The sequence below is a fragment of the Echinops telfairi genome, unplaced genomic scaffold, assembly GCF_000313985.2.
Source record: "Echinops telfairi isolate 266 unplaced genomic scaffold, ASM31398v2 ScPeMD7_7461;HRSCAF=8499, whole genome shotgun sequence".
NCBI classification, from domain to species: Eukaryota; Metazoa; Chordata; class Mammalia; order Afrosoricida; family Tenrecidae; genus Echinops; species Echinops telfairi.
The window spans coordinates 6,254,151-6,270,092 of record NW_022111361.1 but is presented as its reverse complement, the minus strand read 5'-3'; the positions used below and the strand labels follow the sequence as shown (position 1 = coordinate 6,270,092).

Genomic DNA, 15,942 nt, shown 5'->3' with positions numbered 1-15,942 from the left:
ATTTAACATTTCATTTCTTGTTATATATTAATTACCTTTATAAATAAATATATTATCAAGAATTTGGTTTTATCTCTCTAGAGAACCCTGTCTTAACACACCCATGGAGTTTCTTATATAATAATTATGTATCATTAGGCACAAAGAAAAACACCTTCAGATTTTGGTACGATGTAGTTCAATTCATCCTTGCTGCAGTAAGGACTAGAAGATGGGAAAGGACCTCATTGGGATAGGTACACAGTTGCATATTAAAAAAGCTTACATGATGGGATGTGGGCCTTCGACTAGTTCTGGGGTTTCAGCCTACTACTTGGTTTCATAGTGGTTAGGGTGGTTGAGGCCACTGGTGATGTGGCATGGGACACCAGGACTCCAACTTTTTTTTTTTTAGGACTCCAACTTTTAAACCTAATTAATGTGCAGATATTTTCGGTAAATCATTACAGACATTCTTAGGCTTATAAGGGCAAAGCTGCCTCTTTCCCTTGTCATCTATCTCTCAAGGGCGAAATTGCTACATTGCTGGTTAATCTAATGAAATACAGCCTGAATTTATGTCAAGAATGGAGAATGGAGGTAGGGTTCCACCGTAGACCATAGCCCTTCACAAGCCTAGTGCTTTAGAGTTCAAGCTCTAATATAGTAGAAAATAGATTGGTGGATATTGGTTAAAAGTAAATGTGGAGAGGCTGTTTAGGTGCTCACAAAAATAGTCCCAATTTAGTCATTTCCCAGTACTATTGTGGAAAATTAAAACATGTTAAAAACTTTAATGAAGTTGTCAGGGATTATATCTAGGTGTCTTTCATTGCAGATGCGATTGCAAATATCATTACTAAGATACATCCACTGCCATCTCAATGATTCTGAATCACAGATAAAACTAAAAGAAGATCAGACTTTATCCTAAATTTTAAATAGAGTTTAAAATGCGTATTATATACTGGAGAGGGAGTCCTGGTGGGGTGGTGATTACGTATTGGCTGTGATCCCCTTGGTTGACACTTTGAAATCACCAGCAGCTCCGTGGAAGAAAGACCTGACTTTGTACTCCCTTAAGTAAACAGTTACAGCCTCAAAAACCCACAATGGGGGTCTCTGTGAGCCAGCAATGACTGATGTCTGTGAGTTTGGTTTGTTTTTTTGTTTATATGTACTGGGTTTCAAATGCAAAGGATAACTGAACAGGAGATCAAATTTGAGAATCTGTGGCATGTCCTTGTAATTTGGTTGGTAATGGAAGTTTTGGTGACGAATGAGACTGACTGTCTAATGTTTAACATCAAATTACAATCATTTAAAGGTCAGATGAAATGATTGAAGTTCCTGGGTGGTACACATGGTAAAAATTTCTTGGCTGCTACCAGAAAGGCTGGCAGATTATGTCCATCTAGATGCACCTTGAAATAAAGCCTGTTAATCTGCTACTGAAAAATGAGCAGCCATTGAAAATCTTGTAGGTATTTTCTGACACACCTAGGGTTGTCATGAGTCAGAATTTACTTGACAGCAACTGGCTTTGAAAGTGATTTGGAAAGTCCTGTCACAGAGATAATGGCAAAACGTGGAGAGTGAAGTAAGTCCTGAAAAGGAATACAGTATCTGTGGCTTACATTTTATGTACTTATTTACTTTTATATCTTCTCTTCTTACTCTTAGATTTCTTTAGGATTTTATTTTATTACTATAAAAATTATTTTGGGAGTGAAGTAGAGTTTAATTAATCATTAGGTGTGACCTCTTAGAATGTATTTTTTTTATAGTTAAGACATGTAATTGAAATCTCTTATTATTTACTTAGTTATACCTGCCCCCTTTTCCAATATTAAAAAGAAATATTAGTACCTTAAGGAGCCCTGGTGGCATAGTGGGTTGTCCATTGGTCTGCTAACTGCAAGATCAGGAGTTCGAAACCACCAGCCACTCTGGTGGAGAAAGATGAGACATTATACTTTTTTGTAAAGATAGACAATCTAGAAAACCCACAGGGGGAATTGTTACATGGTTGATGTGAGTCAGAAGTCAGTTCAATGGCACTGAGCTTCAGCTTGGTTTTGGTAGTACCTGGCTTTAAAACATAAGAGTGATAGGAACAGGGGCAACAATCACTTCTGAGAAAATTATATGTTAAATGTAAGAATAATGGTGTATTTAGATCTATCCATTCCTTCATCGTTTATGAATGGCAGTCCAAGCTTTAAATGAACTATTTTGGCTCATTTCTAATTGACTATAATAACCCTACTTGATAGGGAGTAAAAGAGATATGGTACATGCTGACTTTTTGTTTTTATTGATGTAATATAAAACATAGAAAGATACATATTTTTGTTACACATTTATACTAGTTAGATTTATCCATTTTAAAGTTGCTTTCTGGTGCTCTGAAGATCACATGTCAAGGAAAAAATTACTTCATGAGAAATACTGTGAAATATTTTTGGTGGCCATAGTACAAATGTTTCTCCCACATTTTTAATACTTTTGAGGCTATAAGGAAATGTTATATTTGTGAGGGGGAAAAAAAGCTTTCATTTTCTCTTTGTTTTTTAATAGAGATGTGAACTATGCCCCCATAAGGATGGAGCTTTAAAAAGAACAGATAATGGGGGTAAGTGCAATACCTATTGAAGGTATTTTATTAATTGAAAGTGAGTAGGGTAGTAAGTTTAAAAATATTTGATAGTTCATATTATTTTTCAAGTCAATGTTTGCTACTGAAATATTTTTAACAGTAGTAGGTTTAATTTGTAATCCTTTGTTATTGAGGTACACATTTCCTACTTGTGAACAAATGTAAGCACTAATTATGTTATACAGAATGTAACATTGATATTTTATGGACATAATTTCTTACGCTAGAAATTATTTTTAGAAAAACAGACTACTTTTTAGTTTCCTTTGTGATATCTAAAATCCATTGTTTGAGATTTTTTTAAATCTTAATTTATGTTGTTAGACAGGTTACATCTCTAGTGAATAGTAATTTTTTAACATCCTGGGGATCTTTGTTGTTTGAATATAGGGAAATGCTAACTTCTGTCTCTTATTTCCATTGTGTTTTCCTGAGAATTTTTGTGTGTTTTTCATTTTCACTTTAACTTTGTTGTTAGGCCTAGAAGTTATATTTCTTTATAACTCAGTATCATAACTAAACATTTAGACAAGAATTTCTTAAACTAAGTAGTAGCTAATGAGGAAACTCAAAAAGATATGGGTCAAACTATTACTACTATATCTTTCAATTTAGGGCCACTAACTGCAGTATTTTTTGCATAGAATAGAGTGCGTTCGTAAGATAGGGGAAAGTGCTGTGTGGCTACTTATATATACATTTTAAAACAGTGTTTAGACTAATATACTGTCAGATTGTCAAAAATTAAGAACTAATGAAATTAAACCCTTCCTCATAATCCTGTTTCCGATCTGCCTAATTCCTTGAAAACTTACTTGTCATCAGGGTAATTGCTGTTGCTATTTCCTTTTATAGCTACCCAGGTTTCTTTTGTTAAAAAAATATATCAGTAGAAAGAGTATAATTTTCTCCCCCATTTTAAAACAAATGTTGAATATATAGACCCACTTTTCTTCACCTTAATTTTTTTCACTAAACAGTTTATGTTGTCTTTATCAGTGTAGAGTTTCCTTTTTTAAGTTAGTCATGTGTTGGACTTTAGTGTTTATAATCTTTTTTTCTATGACTAATACTTAAGTGTATATGGTAAATTATGTTCCCGGCTATTAAGAACCAGAAAGTTATTTCTCTATAGTCTTGATAATCCAGTAGGTGGAATTGGTATTTTAGAGCAGTTTTTTGCATCTCTTCGTGTGAGGGAAGTTCAGCATCTATTTATGTTCTAAGGAGCTGTTTGTGTGTTCTGTGAGTTGTCTGTTTATATGCTTTTCTATTTGGTTGCTAGTCTTTTTGATTTGTTGGAGCCTTCATGGGACTCTCTCATGTGACATGAATTGCACTTTTACTTTTGCTCAGGTGTTAGTAGCTTTTCCTTCTATGCTTTTTTACCATGTGGAAGTTTTGACTTTTGTTTACTTGAATTTTTCAGTTTTGTCTTTCATTGCCTTTTGAATCATAGAAAGGCTCTCCCTACTCTGAAGTTATAAAGGAATGCTCTCACATTTTCCTCTAGTATTTTTATGGTTTCTTTTTCTTTTTACAGTTTAATGTTTGATACATTTGGAATGTATCCAGGTAATACAATGTGAGGTATGGACCCAACTTTATTTTCTCTTCGATGCTAAGATGCTGGCTACCATTTATCCCATTGCCATTTATTGAATAATTCATATTTTCCTCACTGATTTGAAGTGCCACTTTATAAAATTCTAAATCTAATGTTTATTTTGTTAAAAATTTATTACATCTTGTTCCAAAAATGATTTATACATTATATAAAACAGGAATACATTTTCTTATAAAATTGCTAGTTGGTTTTCCTAGCCTAGTTAACAAAATCCCAGTACACTTGATTTATAGTATTGATAAGATCTAATCTACATTTATCATACTGGAAAATATGCTTAAGTACTAGTTAAAGTTATTTTTCTTTTCTTATCATTGAGGATTCTTTTCCTATCAATTAGGATTAGGGGTTTATTCAACTTTTAATTTCTTTAATTTTATCCATGTAATAATAGGCTTCAGTCTTTTCAAGGTAAGTAATTGTTTAACATAGCCTGGTGTGTGAAAAGTAGTAGGAGTAGTATAGGCAATGGGAGAATCAAATGATAAGACACAAGTATATTGAGAAAAGAACACTTCTCTGGATTTTGAATATTAAGACGTGAGGATAAGGCACCTGTGAAAGGTGAGGCTGATAGTCATGTTTTCCTTCTTTTTCTCCCCCGCTTTTCTTTTGCTCATACTACGAACTTGGTCCTGTTGCTTGAGGGGGGCCCTTGAAGCTAGAAATAGCATGACATTTCTATTTTAGAAAGATCATTTGGACAACAATGTAGAGATGAGGTTGGAAACACGTGAAACCGTGTTTTGACTGTTAGGTGCTGTTGATTCATTCCTAACTCCTAGGACCCTGTGTACAGCAGAAATGTTGCCCAATCTTGTGCTGTCTTAGCACCCATTGTTTGAGCAACTGTGTCCATCTCAGTGGAGGTCATTTTCTTTTTTACTGAACTTTTAAAACAGAAATCAAGCATGATGCCTTTCTCTTTGGACAGATCCCTCCTGGTGGTGACATCGCCAAAGTACATGAGACAGAATTTTTGTTTCTTGCTTCTAAGCAGATCTTTCTTCCAAGACAGATTTGTTTGTTGTCTGGCAGTAAGTCCACTACATATTTAATATTTTCACCAATTCAATAATTCAAAGACAGCAATAATATTTTGGTCTTACTCATTGTCTGGCTTTTGCATATGTTTGTGGCAATTCCAAATACTATGGTTTGGGTGAGGCCCATTTTAGACTTTAGAATGACATCTTTGCTTTTTAGCATGTTAAAGAAGTCTTTTGCAGCAGATTTGCCCAATGCAGCATGTCCATTGATTCCTTGACCTGCTGCTTCACAGGGTGTTGATTGGAGTTCCACGGAAAAATGAAATCTTTGCTGGCACCCATCTTTTCCCCGCTTATCATGATCTTGCTTGTTGAGCCAGGTGTGAGGGTTTTCGTTACTTTAATAGTGAAGTGTAGTCCATATTGATGGCTGTAGTCCTTGGTTTTTATCAGTTATAAGTCCTCTTGGCTTTCAGCACCAGGTTCTGTGTATCTGCATATCAGATGTCATTGATGAGTTTTTTTGCAATCCTGATTCTGTAGTCTTCAGATAATCTAGTTTCTCAGATTATTTTTTCAACATATAGATTGAATAAATGTGTTGAAAGGGGGTACAACCTTAACACACGCCATTCTTAATTTTGAATTAGGCAGTATTTCCTTGTGCTTTTTGAACTGATTGTATCTTGGTCTGTGTACAGGTTAAGAATGAGCACAATTAAGTGGTCTGGAAGTTCCATTCTTTGTAGTTTTATCCATAATTTGTTAAGATTCAACAAATCAAATGCCTTTGCTTATTTAATGAAATACAAGTAAACAATTTTCTGGTATTCTTTACTTTCAGCCAAGATTAATCTGATGATGTTAGCAGTCATATCCCTTATTCTACTTCCTTTTTTGAATCAGCTCTTTCTGTCAGCTCCCAGTCAATGTACTGATGCAGATAGACTATTATAAAGACTAGTGAAGCTGGATCATAGGTGTATTTCATGTACCTGTAATCAACTGTAGTCTGAGCCTGTGAGTTTTGGGGAGATGGGAGGGGATGATGAACTTATTTTAAGTTCTGAGCATTAGGTTGCTTGTATCTGAAGCAGTGGTACAAATGAGAGAACTTAAGTGAATGCTTTGGTATAGTTTATTAAAAAGATAACGATAATTCTTACATGCATGCACCGTCTTGATGACCCTGGATATCACCCCTGGACCTGGAGGGAAGGCAAGGCAGCCAAAAGCTTGGCACTCTCTGTCTTCTTAAGACGTGCTTGTGAAAATGATACTCTGCTGGGCTGTGTTCTGTGGCACCCATCTTGTGCAAGTTGTTAATGTTAGTCACCCAATGTTTTGATAAACTCCACCTGCTCATGTAGTTTATCTCAATGAAGTCACACAAGTAGAGGTTTGTTATTGTCAGTGGCCTATTTGTGTAGTTCTAGTGATGAGTGAGTCACACTTTTCCCCATGTGTGATGCACACTCCTTTGTGTTCAGTCTGTTTATTTTAAAAAATTAAAATAGTTAAAAAAATGTATTGTGCATTGTGTAAAGGTCTACAGAGCATATCATCAATTTACATTCAACAACAACAAAATTTACATTCAGCAAGTCAGAATTTGTTTCATGTCATGGATTGCAATCTGTCCTCTCAGTGTTTTTTCCCCTCCTTGATATCAGGAAGATCCAGCCACGTTGGTTCTTTGCATGTTCCCTCTCCTTGTGAGATTAGTACAGAAAATACTTAGCAAAATGTTCAAAGCCACATCATTGCAATGCCGAGTAGTAAATCATGGACAAGTAGAGCCATAGTACTCCAGGTTGATCTGGTTGTTAATGATGGCCTGTGAGTTCTGATTGTAGTTTTGGTGCACCTGTGATGGTGATGCAGTTGTCATGGGTAGTGGTTGAGGAAAGGTGGTGGTAGATGGGAAGCACTGGAGGGGCCTTGGGGCATCTGAAGGTGCTGATTTGAGGAGGTGGTTGGGGCTGGGTGGCTGGGAGTGGTTGGTTATGGGAGGTTGCCAAGTGCCAGATTCAATTCAAGTACTTAAAAGAAAAAGATTTTATTGACATATAATTCACATATCATACACTTTAGTAGTTCAGTCTTATCCAAAGGAGTTGTATAATCAGTTCTAGAGCATTTTCTTCCTTCTCATACTCATTATGAGTTCTCCATTTCCCTCCAACTTCCCCTTTCATACCCCTAATAAGCTATTAATTCAGTTGTTGGCTCCATTTACGTATCCTGGATTTCATATACTGGAAAACATACAAAAAAACCAGCCAAAAAAAGACAACAACAGCAATGTAAACCATCAAAAAACGTCAACTGAAAATAAAGCCGGAAATATTAAAAACTAGAAAAAATTTAAAATTAGTCAAAAGGGAGACTGAATGATCTACCATATTTGAGTTTACAGTGCTTTGTTTTTGATAGCCAGTCTATTTAAACATCCCTTGGCTGTGGTTTGAGGGGGATCCACCGGAGGCTTCATGTAGGGACCCTGCAAATGAATATTGGGCTCCCACTGTCATTCATAGCCTTCTGCAAATTGCGTGTTCACAGTATAAAGCTCTGATACCATTCCCTTCTTTGGGTTTGCTTTTTGTTATTTTTAATCCTTGGATCACACAGATTGATAATGCAGTTCAAGCATTTTTGAAGCAGGAAACAGGTCACTCTGAAGAAAGTCTTGAATAAATTTAAAAACAAATTCATGTGAGATAAGGTCTTGTGTCTTTATCAGATGTGCTGCCATTGAGTTGAGGTGTCTAGGACTAAATCTTCTTGGGAGGAGAAAGGCTTGTCTTCAAAGTGGCTGGTGGAGTTTATCTGTGGAGCTAGGGGTTAACAGCCAATGTCTCACAAGGCCAACAAGGTTTCTTAAGATGTACTCTTAAATTACTCTTAAAATTAGGGCTTAGAATCATCAGTTCGTCCTAGTTCAGTCATGGCTGATGAAGTGAAACCATGATAGACCCAAATATGTAAAATGTGTATGGATATTCCAGTATAATAGCTAGAAAGATAAAATTACAGGTAGTGTGAAGCAGCCAAATAAATCTCTTGACTCAGGTGAGTTAGAAACTGAGGTGTCTTGCTCAAAGATGGTGACTAACCATACTACTTTAAAGGTGTGTTGCTCGCCATAGTCCTGGCAATAGTTAGGTGTTTGAGTTTACTATGTTTACTATGTCTGTTGTGAGTCTCCCATTCCAAGGCCCTGACTTTTAATTTATCTTGTTCCAATTCTCATTCTGCTTCACCCAAATTTTAAAAATTCAAGTATGTTCTGAGCTTACTTTGTTTACCAGGACTAAAGTAGTTCAAAATAGTTCAAGGCCTTGCTTAGAATTTAGCAATGAGAAAACAAGATATGTAGATATAGATGGCAATTGAACATGAAAATTTGTTCATGTATAACTTGAATGAAAAGTTGTTGGGGCTTATACCATTTTCACAGTGGATGGTGTGCTTACGTCCGGTGTTAAGGGCACCATTTATTTGAATACCTTTTAGTACTCAAAGTGACATCTTTTCAAAATTTTAAGAAGGCCTTGCGCACAGATTTACCCAAGGCAGTGCTTCCTTTGATTTTTGAATGCTTCTTCCATGAACTCTGCCTTTGGATGAAATCCTTCCCAACTTTGCTTTTCTCCATTATCATGATATGGTCTATTGGCCCACTTGTGAGGATTTTGTTTTTTTTAAAAATATTGAGTAGTAGTCCATACTGAAGAGAGTAGTCTTTCATCTTTATTCATCAGCAAGTGTTTCAAGCCCTCCTCATTTCAATAAGCAAGGTTGTGTTGTCATCTGCATATCACAGTTGTTAATAAGTCTTTCTGGTCCCTCACTATTCATCATCTTTTTAAAAAATCACTTTATTGAGGGCTCTGACATCTCTATTTTTTTTTGTAAATCATTTTATTGGAGGCTCTTTCAGCTCTTATTACAATCCATACATCCAATGTGTCAAGCGCATTTGTACATAGGTTGCTGACATCTCTTAAAACATTCCAGATATCGATTGTATCAAGCATATTTGTACATAAGGTGCCATCATCATTTCCAAAACATTTTCCACTTGAACCCTTGGTATAAACTCCTCCCCCCCTCCCCCCATCTACCTCCTCCCATCCTCTTGAATCCTTGATCAATTATATATTGTTAGTATTTTGTATCTTACACTGTCCATTGTCTCCCTTCACCCACATCTGCTATCCATTCCTTTTGGTGGTGGGGGTCAGCACGCTATATTTCTAACCTTGTGATGGGTTCCCCCCCTTGCTCCCCTCACTGTTTATCTTGAGCTTGGAAAACCCCTTTAGACCTGTCAGTACAGAGAATGAACTCTATTGTAGACTACGAACTTTAGTGAATAATATTGTTTCAGTATTAATTTGCCAATTATTACAAATAACCACACATTTTAATGCAAGATATTAATGTATAGCAGGGGAGAGGGCGACAATTTTTGACAATTTTTCTACTAATCTTAAATGACAAAATTAAAGAAAATGGCTTGAGAGCTGTTGATAAACATCTTACAAAACAGACATAATGTACTATAACAGACTTGTATATTTAAAGCCATACATAGCATGATGTACTTTCTCTATAGGGGTATGAGAAAAAATTTAATGTAGCTTTAATGATACTCACTTTTGCTTTGTGCTTTTACTTTAATGCCTGAGGCCTCAAAATATGAGCTCTTTATTGTGATAAGTTTCAGGTTAATAAGTTGGGGGTTGGTTTACACACAGACCCAGGTAGATAAAAATGGATATCAGATACTAAAATTGTAAAAATTTCAGGGTTGGTTGGTTGTTGTTTTTTCCATTCACAAAACAGTTGCAAATTCAACATGTTTTACAGTTGATTATGTTGATTATGCTCACCATTTTGTCCAGTAGATCCCTCGAAAAGTGATTTTTTTTTTAATAGTGAAAAAGTTTATAGTTAACATTAGCCAGCTGGGCTCAGTTTAGATGATTCCAATTTTGTTGGCAATATCTAGCGTGTCATAGTCAGGAGCCAGTTGGATATATGCCTTCTCACTGTCACACCTGATGAAGGCGTTGACCTTGGCTACATCAATGTTACGGAGCGTCTTCACAGCCTGTGTGATCTGGTGTTTGTTGGCTTTGACATCCACAATGAACACAGTGTGTTATCTTCGATCTTCTTCATGGCAGACTCCGTGGTCAAGGGGAACTTGATGGCATAGGGTCCAAGAAGCTTGTTGCTCCTGGGGGCGCTCTTCCCAGAGTATTTGGGCTGCCTTCTTAGTTTTGGGGTCTTGGGCTGCCTGAAGGTGGGTGACATGCAGATCTTCTGTTTTTTTGTGGCTGTGGACGCCTTTCAGCACGGCCTTCTTGGCTTTGAAAGCCTTTGCTTTGGCTTACGTTTTGGGAGGGGCAGGAGCTTCCTTCTTCGTCTTTGGCGCCATCTTCGTGAAAAAGGGGGAAAGTGACCTTTTATGATAGAGTAGAAGTGCTTGTTAGTGTTTCCAAGGCTATAATCTTTATGGGAGAAGATTGCCAGTTTTTTTCCTCCTGCAAAATGGCTGGTGGTTTTCAATCTGGTGGGAAATGGTTAACTATTGTACCAGCAGGCATCCTGTGTAATCATTCCTCACTATATTTTCCCATATTCTTTTACCATCATTAACAGAATCTCAGTGCACTATAAGTACTGACTCTCCCATTTTCTCTCCCTTCCCTCCACTAATAAACTTATCTTTTTTTTAAAGGAAATCACTGAACTTTCCCATAATTGCTGTACTGTTTTTTGTTTTTGTTTTTCAGCTGCTATACTGTTTTTATTCTAACCATGAATGTACAAGGATTTCCTTTCTCCACATATTAGCCAATAATTGTTATCTACTGTTTTTGTTTTGTTTTTATTTTTGCTTTCTAAAAATAATAGTTAACCCTAGTGATTATAAAGAGTTACCTTATTGTCTTGATTTGCATTTTACTGGTGACTAATGATGTTGGACAGATTTTCTTATGTTTCTTGACCATTTGTATATTTTATTTGGAGAAATAATCTGTTCATGTCCATTGTTCATTTTTTAATTGGGTGCAAGAGTTCTTTATTGTACTTTTGGGCATTAAATCCTTAATTAGATATGTAATTTACAAATATTTTCTTCCATTCTCTGAAACTCAAGATTCTCTGCTTCCTATTTTTAATGATGTCGTTTAATACAAGTTTTTCATTTCAGTGAAGTACAATTTTTGCTTTTTATTTTGTTGCCCCTGCTTTTAGTTTCAAATCTAAATAATTCATTGACAAATTCAAAGTCATGAAGGCTTAACCCTTTTATTTTAGATTGCATTTTTGCAGATTCTTCATTTTCTATGTTTAAAGATCATTGCCATCTGTAGTAGCGATAGTTATTTTGTCCTTTCAGTTTGGATTAAAAAAATTTTTTTTTTAACTGATTTAGCTAGAACTTTCAGTATAATGTTGTATAGAATTGTTGAAGCAATCAGTCTTGCCTTATTCCTGATTTGGGAAGGTTTTCAATATTTGATTAGTGATTAAATTTATCTCCTCCTCCCCCCAAAATGTTGTTTAGCATGTTAAAAAGTTATTTTGTTTCTAGTGTTTTAAATGTTTGTACCATGAAAGGATATTAGATTTTTTTCTCTATGAATTGAAGCCATCACGTGAGTTTTCTCATTGTTCCAATTCTGTGGCATGATGGTATGTTAGGCCTGGTTCTCTAAAGAAGCAAAACCAATGATTTATATCCAGCAGTAGTTATATTAAGAAATGGCTCACACAATTATAGAAATAGGTAAAACCCAGTCTGGTTCAAGTCTATGGGTCAAAGGCAAGTTTTGAAAGCTTCTCTTGACTGCTGTAGCTGCAAGGCTGATGAGGAGGAAGGAAGATGACGGAGGAAGATAAACTGTTGGATGATGCTGAGCTAAATGTAACCAAGATTGCTTGGATGAAACCAAGGTCATCAGTCAGCTGATGGCTACTGGAATCAGCAGGTGATAAAGCAGGTCAATGAACCATATGAGATCCAAATCCAACACTAGGAGTAAGCTAGCTTCTTCACACTGCCACTCTATATCAGGTCGGTAAACTGTGGCTCTTGAGCCATATGCAGCTCTTTCAGTATGTACATGTGACTCTGGAGTAAAATTGGAAAAATTTAAAGGACATTATTCAGATAATGGGGATTTCATTTATAAAATATATGGCTTTCGAAGAAGTTTTAAATTGTTGTGAGGGACAGGATTGGCTCTTTCCTTTTAAAAGTTTGCTGTCCTAGTTTATACTAAGAGCAGGTCACACCCTGAGGGAAATCTCCCTCAATTCTAACAAGACTGTGACCAGAATAATTGCTTGGCTGCTTCATGGAAAATCTTGTCATGGAGTTGACTACACTATATTAGATTTTATCATGGGAGAATCTTGGCCCACCAAGTTGGTATAAAAATCTAACAGTCAAATATAGTGACCACAAATTATAGTATATTTATTCATTGTTTAACTCTTTATTATGGCTTGTGTGAAGGTTTATAGAACATCAAGTCCCCATATAATGCATATAAACTTTATTCATATTGCAATCCTGTTGATGCAGCACCACTCATCTCAACTTCTCCCTGAGATCCATACCTCTTGTTCCTTCTTCTTACCTAACCCCTCCTGAAACTTGTCCTTGGGTAAAGGCTGCCCATTTGGTCCTAAATTGTTGATTATTCTAAAGTATGCATACCTCCATAGTGTTATTGTTTTCTTTATAGATCTCTTTATTGCTTGGCAGGAAACTGAGGCATAAAAGTGAATACATTTTCATGCCTGAAGGCAGACTAAGGACCATAGTCTTAGGGGTTTCTAATCTCTTACCTGACCAGTAAGGTGGGTCTTTTATTTATGCTTTTGAGTTTTGTTTCACATCTTTCTCCTATTCTATCCAGAACTTTCTAAAATGACCCATTTCAGAGCAATTGGTAGTGGTACTCTGGTACCATCAAGTTCTTTTTGTTGTGGAAGCTGATGCTTGAGTGGTCCATTCTTGGACTTAATTGTTTCCATGCATCTTTAATTTTGATCCTTGTTCTGGACAAGAAGAGTTCAGTAGTTAGTTGCACCTTAGATGGCTGCTCATTTTCTTTTGTGAAGGCCTGGTTTGGCTCATGTGCTCTGTTATCTGTTGATCAGATAGTACAAGAGTGGGTCGAGTGATTCTTACCTATTAGGTGTGGATGCGGCTGGACTGTATTGACACAGTTACTGTCTCCCTTGGGGAGAAAAAAACAAAAATCAAGAGAAAGGCACAGCCATGTTCTCTTCTATTGGGTGAAGAAACAAGGTTGGGGGTGGGGGAAGTGAAAATGAGAGCAAACAACTACCCCAAACCAGCAATACCCAAAAGAAAGGAAAAAGGACAGAAAGCAAAAAAAATGGAAAGAACACCGAGAGGCAAACAACAGCGAGGGATATTAAAATAACTTAAAAATAAAAAGAAAGGAAAACAAGAGAAAAACCACAGTAAGCAAAATAGGAAGGGAGGAACAGGAAAAGGGAAAGAGAAAGGCGAATATTCAAGAAAATTACGATAAAGAAGGATGAAAGAAAATAATGGAAAAAAAGAAAGAAATGGAAAAGGAGGGAAAACAAAGAAAGGAATAACCAGAAGTAGGAAAAACAGAAGGAAAAAAAGAGAAAACTAGGGTTTGGAGAGAACTTGTGAGGGTTGTGCATCCATTAGGGATTGGTGCTCTTCTGCCAGCCACCGAGGTCATGGGGGAGTGGCCAGGTGGGACTCTTGCTCTGAGTTGAAATCCTTCTTGGTTTAGAAGGTGTCAAGTCCAGGACTCCTTATCCAGGAGAATTCTTTCATGCCTAGAGACCAGTTGGGTGTAAGCCCGCTGTTTATGAAGGATGTCCTGATGAGGCCAGATTCATGTGCTTCTAGACTTGGAAGTGTAGTGCTCACCAGGGTCCACTCAATCAAAGGCATACCCTCACCTCAGCTGGAGCAGGGGCTGTGCAAATGGTGTTGGTGGCTCTGGGTGGGTGAAATTGGAGGCTAGCCATCTGTCTAGTTACCAAGATAAAGATCTCAGCTTCTGATCACTGACTCACTGGTGTTTGTAAAGCTTGTGTTATCCTGGACAAGTGGAGGGGTATTATCAATTAGCTTTCGATCAAATGCTGATTGCAAAAGTTGAAGATGTCAACTGGCAGTTCACTTGCTCTGCCTTTCTGTACTCCAGCTGTTTTTGTTTAGCTTGTTCCCCGATCTCTCTGAAATCGACTTCATGTCCTTATGTTTGAAATTCAGGGTTCCAGGGTTATCATTTATATCCATTTTCATTTAGTCTCTCATATCTCTATCATAAAAGGTCTGGGTACCATGCTTGCTTAGTTTGTTATCATGCTCTTTTGTAAAAATTTTTAATTATTTTTAAAAAATAATTTTATTAGGGGCTCATACAACTCTTATCAGAATCCATACATATATCAATTGTGTAAAGCACATTTGTACATTCATTGCCCTCATCGTTCTCAAAATATTTGCTCTCCAATTAAGCCCCTGGCATCAGCCCTTCATTTTTCGCCCTCCCGCCTCCCCCTCCCTCATGAACCCTTGATAATTTAGAAATTATTACTATTTTGTCATATCTTGCCCTGTCCAACGTCTCCCTTGACCCCATTTTCTGTTGTCCGTCCCCCAGGGACGAGGTTATATGTAGATCCTTGTAATCGGTTCCCTCTTTCTAACCCACCCTCCTTCCACCCTCCCGGTATCACCACTCTCACCACTGGTTCTGAAAGGGATCATCCGCCCTGGATTCCCTGTGCTTCCAGTTCCTATTTGTACCAGTGTACCTCCTCTGGTCTAGCCAGATTTGTAGGGTAGGATTGGGATCATGATAGTGGGTGGGGAGGAAGCATTTAGGAACTAGAGGAAAGTTGGATGTTTCATTGTTGCTACACTGCACCCTGACTGGCTCGTCTCCCACCGACCCTTCCATAAGGGGATATCCAGTTGCTTACAGATGGGCTTTGGGTCTCTACTCTGCCCTCTCCCTTATTCACAATGATATGATTTTTTGTTCTGAGCTAGATGGCCGCTTGTTTACCTTCAAGGCTTTAAGACCCCAGATGCTATATCTTTTGATAGCTGGGCACCATCAGCTTTCTTTACCACATTTGCTCATGCACCCGCTTTGTCTTCAGCAATCATGTCGGGAAGGTGAGCATCATGGAATGCCAGTTTAATAGAACAAAGTATTCTTGCATTGAGGGAGTACTTGAGGGGAGGTCCAATATCCATCTGTTACCATAGTACTAAACCTATACATATATGCACATAGATCTATTTCCACATCCATATATATATATGTATCTATGTATATATATATTTGCATATGTACATGCCTTTATTTAGACCTCTATAAATGCCCTTTGCCTCCTAGTTCTTCTATTTATATTACCTTTACTTTGCTCTTGTTCCACTATCATGATCAACCTTCATTTGGGTTTCAGTAAGTCTTTGCGGTTGCATTACCCTTAGTCACGCCCTAACAGGCCTCCTACACCCTCCTCACCACCAATTTGGATCACTTATTGTTCCCTTGTCCCTCGGTTTTTTAGCACCACTTGCTTTCCCACCACCTTCCCTTCTCCCATGCCGCCCCACAACCATC

General features: G+C 37.1%; 1 protein-coding gene across 5 annotated transcripts in view; it reads left to right on the top strand.

The window, feature by feature from the left end:
- The window catches only part of MLLT10 (MLLT10 histone lysine methyltransferase DOT1L cofactor), a 252,498-nt gene that overhangs the window by 51,945 nt on the left and 184,611 nt on the right, over nt 1–15,942 (top strand). For all 5 annotated transcript variants that reach the window (XR_006681004.1, XR_006681005.1, XR_006681003.1 and 2 more), the window contains exon 4: nt 2,560–2,614. Coding sequence is in view for 2 of the 5 variants with exons in the window: in XM_045300194.1 (XP_045156129.1) it covers nt 2,560–2,614 (55 nt within the window). In the remaining 3 variants the exon portion in view is untranslated. The remainder of the gene's footprint in view (nt 1–2,559; nt 2,615–15,942) is intronic.